Source organism: Canis lupus, chromosome 27, assembly GCF_003254725.2.
Source record: "Canis lupus dingo isolate Sandy chromosome 27, ASM325472v2, whole genome shotgun sequence".
In the NCBI taxonomy this organism is placed as follows: Eukaryota; Metazoa; Chordata; class Mammalia; order Carnivora; family Canidae; genus Canis; species Canis lupus.
Genome location: NC_064269.1, coordinates 13,097,359 through 13,104,432, shown reverse-complemented (window position 1 = coordinate 13,104,432; position 7,074 = coordinate 13,097,359). Strand labels below are relative to the sequence as shown.

The window sequence follows — 7,074 nt, the reverse complement described above, 5'->3', positions numbered from 1 at the left end:
TGGTGGATCTATATAATAGAATACTATTCAGCAATAAAAAGAGAAATGTTATATCATAGATGACCCTCAAAACATTATGTAAGTGAGAGTAGCCAAACACAAAGATCACATATTGTTTAATTCCACTTACATGAAATGTTCAGGGAAAACAAATCCATAGAAACAGAAAATAGATTAATGGTTGCATGGGGTGTATAATAGGAAGTGAGATAACTGAATAGTGGCCTCCCAAGATATCCATGTCTCAATATTCAAAGTCTGTGAATGTCCTTTTACCTTACATGGCAAAAGGAATTTTGCATATGTCATTAAGTTTATCATCTTGACATGGGGAGATTATTCTGGATTATTTGGGTGGGCCCAATATAATCACAAGAGTGTTTATAAGAGGAAGCAGGAATGTCAGAATTAGATTAAAGATGTGTTTCTGGATTTGAAAATGGAGGAAGACCAATAGAAAAAAAAATGCTGACAGTCCTCTAGAAACTAGAGTAATGAAAGAGACAGGGCTATCCTTGTAAGAAACCACTAGCCAGGGAACAGATTCTCCCTTCAAGCTTCCAGAAGGGATGAAATCCTGTCAACATTTGATTTTAGTCCTGTAAGACACATTTTGGACTTCTGAACCCTAGAACTATAAGATAACAAATTTGTGTTTCTTTAAACCACTAAATTTGTGGTTATAGTAATTGTTAGTATAGATAATAGAGTATAGTAATAATATAGTATAGTAGTTGTTATAATAATAATAGAAAACAGGTGTCCATCGAAAGATGAATGGATAAAGAAGATGTGGTTTATGTATACAATGGAATATTACTCAGCCATTAGAAACGACAAATACCCACCATTTGCTTCGACGTGGATGGAACTGGAGGGGATTATGCTGAGTGAAGTAAGTCAGTCGGAGAAGGACAAACATTATATGTTCTCATTCATTTGGGGAATATAAATAATAGTGAAAGGAAATAGAAGGGAAGGGAGAAGAAATGGGTAGGAAATATCAGAAAGGGAGACAGAACATAAAGACTCCTAACTCTGGGAAATGAACTAGGGGTGGTGGAAGGGGAGGAGGGCAGGGGGTGGGGGTGAATGGGTGACGGGCACTGAGGGGGGCACTTGACAGGATGAGCACTGGGTGTTATTCTGTATGTTGGCAAATTGAACACCAATAAAAAATTTATTATTAAAAAAAAAAACAGAGCTAGAGACTCTAGGGAAAATATGTTTCTTTTACTTTTCTTGATTCTAGAGGCTGCATGTATTCTTTGGCCCAGGGTCCCATATCACTGTCTTCTGCTTCCATGGTCACAACCCTTTCTCTGACTTCTGCTTCTTCTCTTACCTATAAAAACCCTTGTGATTACATGAGGCACGCTCAGATAATATATGACAATTTTCCCATCTCAGGATTCCTAAATTTATTACACTTGTAAAGTCTTTTTTGCCATGTAAGATAATATATTTAAAGGTCCCAAGATGTAGACATCTTTGGAGATCATTATTCTGCCTACCAGAATTTCTACAATTGCTTATTCATCTGAGAATTAAGATAAGGCTATATGAATGGGGTCTGTTATGTACAGGAGTTAATGAGGCTTATTTTAATGGTTCCTTGATATGAAGGTTTATGTTCTTAGGCTATAGATATATACTGCTTTGCAAATATGTGTCCACCATATTCAAGCAGCCATTTGCCTAATTTTTCCATATATCAACCCGTTTCCACTTTATATGATTCAATTTATCTATTAACTGTTTGATTTAATACTACACTATTTTTTCTTTCCAGTAAGCTCACTGTAACTCTAAAGCAATTCTTTTTTTTTATTATGTTTTTTATTTATTTATTTATTTATTTTTTATTGGTGTTCAATTTACTAACATACAGAATAACACCCAGTGCCCGTCACCCATTCACTCCCACCCCCTGCCCTCCTCCCCTTCTACCACCCCTAGTTCGTTTCCCAGAGTTAGCAGTCTTTACGTTCTGTCTCCCTTTCTGATATTTCCCACACATTTCTTCTCCCTTCCCTTATTTTCCCTTTCACTATTATTTATATTCCCCAAATGAATGAGAACATATAATGTTTGTCCTTCTCCGACTGACTTACTTCACTCAGCATAATACCCTCCAGTTCCATCCACGTTGAAGCAAATGGTGGGTATTTGTCATTTCTAATACCTGAGTAATATTCCATTGTATACATAAACCACATCTTCTTTATCCATTCATCTTTCGTTGGACACCGAGGCTCCTTCCACAGTTTGGCTATCGTGGCCATTGCTGCTAGAAACATCGGGGTGCAGGTGTCCCGGCATTTCATTGCATTTGTATCTTTGGGGTAAATCCCCAACAGTGCAATTGCTGGGTCGTAGGGCAGGTCTATTTTTAACTGTTTGAGGAACCTCCACACAGTTTTCCAGAGTGGCTGCACCAGTTCACATTCCCACCAACAGTGTAAGAGGGTTCCCTTTTCTCCGCATCCTCTCCAACATTTGTTGTTTCCTGCCTTGTTAATTTTCCCCATTCTCACTGGTGTGAGGTGGTATCTCATTGTAGTTTTGATTTGTATTTCCCTGATGGCAAGTGATGCAGAGCATTTTCTCATAAAGCAGGACCCATCTATTTGCTGTCTACAAGAGACTCATTTTAGACAGAAGGACACCTACAGCCTGAAAATAAAAGGTTGGAGAACCATTTACCATTCGAATGGTCCTCAAAAGAAAGCAGGGGTAGCCATCCTTATATCAAATAAACTAAAATTTACCCCAAAGACTGTAGTGAGAGATGAAGAGGGACACTATACCATACTTAAAGGATCTATTCAACAAGAGGACTTAACAATCCTCAATATATATGCTCCGAATGTGGGAGCTGCCAAATATATAAATCAATTATTAACCAAAGTGAAGAAATACTTAGATAATAATACACTTATACTTGGTGACTTCAATCTAGCTCTTTCTATACTCGATAGGTCTTCTAAGCAAAACATCTCTAAAGAAACGAGAGCTTTAAATGATACACTGGACCAGATGGATTTCACAGATATCTACAGAACTTTACATCCAAACTCAACTGAATACACATTCTTCTCAAGCGCACATGGAACTTTCTCCAGAATAGACCACATATTGGGTCACAAATCGGGTCTGAACCGATACCAAAAGATTGGGATTGTCCCCTGCATATTCTCGGACCATAATGCCTTGAAATTAGAACTAAATCACAACAAGAAGTTTGGAAGGACCTCAAACACGTGGAGGTTAAGGACCATCCTGCTAAAAGATAAAAGGGTCAACCAGGAAATTAAGGAAGAATTAAAAAGATTCATGGAAACTAATGAGAATGAAGATACAACTGTTCAAAATCTTTGGGATGCAGCAAAAGCAGTCCTAAGGGGGAAATACATCGCAATACAAGCATCCATTCAAAAACTGGAAAGAACTCAAATACAAAAGCTAACCTTACACATAAAGGAGCTAGAGAAAAAACAGCAAATAGATCCTACACCCAAGAGAAGAAGGGAGTTAATAAAGATTCGAGCAGAACTCAACGAAATCGAGACCAGAAGAACTGTGGAACAGATCAACAGAACCAGGAGTTGGTTCTTTGAAAGAATTAATAAGATAGATAAACCATTAGCCAGCCTTATTAAAAAGAAGAGAGAGAAGACGCAAATTAATAAAATCATGAATGAGAAAGGAGAGATCACCACCAACACCAAGGAAATACAAACGATTTTAAAAACATACTATGAACAGCTATACGCCAATAAATTAGGCAATCTAGAAGAAATGGACGCATTCCTGGAAAGCCACAAACTACCAAAACTGGAACAGGAAGAAATAGAAAACCTGAACAGGCCAATAACCAGGGAGGAAATTGAAGCAGTCATCAAAAACCTCCCAAGACACAAGAGTCCAGGGCCAGATGGCTTCCCAGGAGAATTTTATCAAACGTTTAAAGAAGAAATCATACCTATTCTCCTAAAGCTGTTTGGAAAGATAGAAAGAGATGGAGTACTTCCAAATTCGTTCTATGAAGCCAGCATCACCTTAATTCCAAAGCCAGACAAAGACCCCGCCAAAAAGGAGAATTACAGACCAATATCCCTGATGAACATGGATGCAAAAATTCTCAACAAGATACTGGACTGGCCAATAGGATCCAACAGTACATTAAGAAAATTATTCACCATGACCAAGTAGGATTTATCCCTGGGACACAGGGCTGGTTCAACACCCGTAAAACAATCAATGTGATTCATCATATCAGCAAGAGAAAAACCAAGAACCATATGATCCTCTCATTGGATGCAGAGAAAGCATTTGACAAAATACAGCATCCATTCCTGATCAAAACTCTTCAGAGTGTAGGGATAGAGGGAACATTCCTCGACATCTTAAAAGCCATCTATGAAAAACCCACAGCAAATATCATTCTCAATGGGGAAGCACTGGGAGCCTTTCCCCTAAGATCAGGAACAAGACAGGGATGTCCACTCTCACCACTGCTGTTCAACATAGTACTGGAAGTCCTAGCCTCAGCAATCAGACAACAAAAAGACATTAAAGGCATTCAAATTGGCAAAGAAGAAGTCAAACTCTCCCTCTTCGCCGATGACATGATACTCTACATAGAAAACCCAAAAGTCTCCACCTCAAGATTGCTAGAACTCATACAGCAATTCGGTAGCGTGGCAGGATACAAAATCAATGCCCAGAAGTCAGTGGCATTTCTATACACTAACAATGAGACTGAAGAAAGAGAAATTAAGGAGTCAATCCCATTTACAATTGCACCCAAAAGCATAAGATACCTAGGAATAAACCTAACCAAAGATGTAAAGGATCTATACCCTCAAAACTATAGAACACTTCTGAAAGAAATTGAGGAAGACACAAAGAGATGGAAAAATATTCCATGCTCATGGATTGGCAGAATTAATATTGTGAAAATGTCAATGTTACCCAGGGCAATATACACGTTTAATGCAATCCCTATCTAAAGCAATTCTAATGGTATCTCTTTAGAATGCTTTCCTGTCCCATTTTGTTCCTCCTATTATAGCAAAAATCTCCATGCTAGTGGTAACTTGGAGGCTGTCTTGAAACTTTACAAATACTTCTCTAAACCAGTTTATACCTCTCCTTACTTTGTGAATACAGTTCATCAAATTGAACATAACCATTTTTTGATAATATATTATCATGTTTAAAAGTTGTTCTGTGTTTTTTGATATTGATAATTTGCTCTGGCCTAAACTGCTTCATAGGATATATGCCAAAATGTTCTTTTTTTTTTTTTTTTTGAAATCTATGATCTCTAGTGGATTATTGCTATTTTTTAAAAAGATTTTATCTATCTATTTTAGAGATAAAGAGAGAGAGCACAAGTTAGGGGGGTAGGGACTAATGGAGGGGGGAAGAGAGAGAATCTCAAGCAGACTCGGTACTGAGCATGGAGCCCAATGTGGGGCTTGATCCCACGACTCTGAGATCATGACCCGAGCCAAAACCAAAAGTCAGACGCTCAACCAACTGAGCCATCCAGTGCCAATCTACTGGATTATTTTTATTAAAAGGAATAGAAAATATGCTTGAGAAGTATGAGAGTTTTCAGCAAGATTAATTGCTATATTAAGTGTTGAGGTATTCTGTGGTTATATTGTATATGTGTAACATATATACATGTGTACAGTGCACTGCATCACATTATACATAACACATTATATATATAAATTTTTTTCTTCTGCCTTACAATCTGTTCTTAAATTTAATTTTCTAGTGAAGACCCGTATAGCTGAAATAACTTAAAGGCACAATGTGTAGTGGATTTGGATTTAGAAGATGGTTATAAAACTCATTCAGATATGAGCAAGCTGACATTTTCATTTAAGTATGTTAATGTAAAGATTTCTAAATGGATCACCTGCTTAAAACAACATCTTTAAAATAGTAAGAAATAAATAGCTATCATCTCATGCCTATTTTCTCTAAAAACTTTATGTGGCCATGGCTCCATCTCCGCTGGAGGCAGGTGTACTGTCGTCACCATATCAAGTTTTAACCAGTTGTGCTTTTGCAGAGGTGTCCACTCAATCCATCTCATTTCTGACTAAGTTTCTCACATAGGTGAGCAGGTTCTGGCTAATAAAGTTCATTATTGTGTGAAAGACGTCACAGAGCAAGGATGGGGTGTGGTCGGCCACCTTCTTGGCCAACAGCATGGCCAACATCAGCATGGTCTTCTCCTTTTCCGTGTCCTTAGGATAAGTCTGCATGGCCTGCTCAAGCACAGCAGCGAGATGCTTCCTTCTGTCTTCTTCCGATAGGTTCACATTCATAAACTGCATTGCCAGGTTATTCACCAGTCCTGGGTGGATGCTGTGATCCATCCTATCCCCTATTTGTGCCAGCTGCCTGGCGATATCCTGGATGATTTCTTCTTGACTTTCTGAATCTCTCACCCCACCATCCAGGAAGTAGCTGCACCGGTTGCCATCTGTCTATAGCTCATTGTCGTGGTCCTCCTTCAGGTAAGCTGGCACGGGCAGTTCATGGCCCAACAGCTCCAACTCTTCATGGAGGTTATAGTTGGAGCAGTTTTGGAGGAAGCCAAACACTAGCAAATTGGTGATACGCTCATCCTGGGGGCCTGAGCCATTGCTCACCTTAGATTCCATGGCACGGGCAGCCTTGCGGGGCTCTGACTTGCTTCTGGCTCTGTGGACGTCCCAAGTCAGCGGCCACCCACCAGCCAGTTCTGGCACTGTATTTCCAGATTCTTTGTGTGGCTGTGTTAAAGTGACTAAGGCTTGAACACTCTCATCTGCTACTTTAAATGTAACTGAGGAAACGGTAGCTTTTAAAAAATTGTTTTTTTAAAGGTTTTATTTATTTATTCATGAGAGACACACAGAGAGGCAGAGACATAGGCAGAGGGAGAAGCAGGTTTTGTGCTGGAAGCCCGATGTGGGACTTGATCCAGGAACCCCAGGATCGCGTCCTGAGCCAAAGGCAGACGCTCAACCACTGAGCCACCCAGGCGTCCCCCCAAAAATAGTT

General features: G+C 39.1%; 1 protein-coding gene across 1 annotated transcript; it reads right to left on the bottom strand.

Moving 5' to 3' along the window:
- Positions 1-5,995: 5,995 nt before the first annotated feature.
- On the bottom strand, positions 5,996-6,763 carry LOC112667429 (BH3-interacting domain death agonist). Its single transcript, XM_025459071.3, is given in 1 exon segment — positions 5,996-6,763. A coding segment is annotated over 1 exon segment (588 nt). The 5' UTR covers positions 6,693-6,763; the 3' UTR covers positions 5,996-6,104.
- Positions 6,764-7,074: the final 311 nt, after the last annotated feature.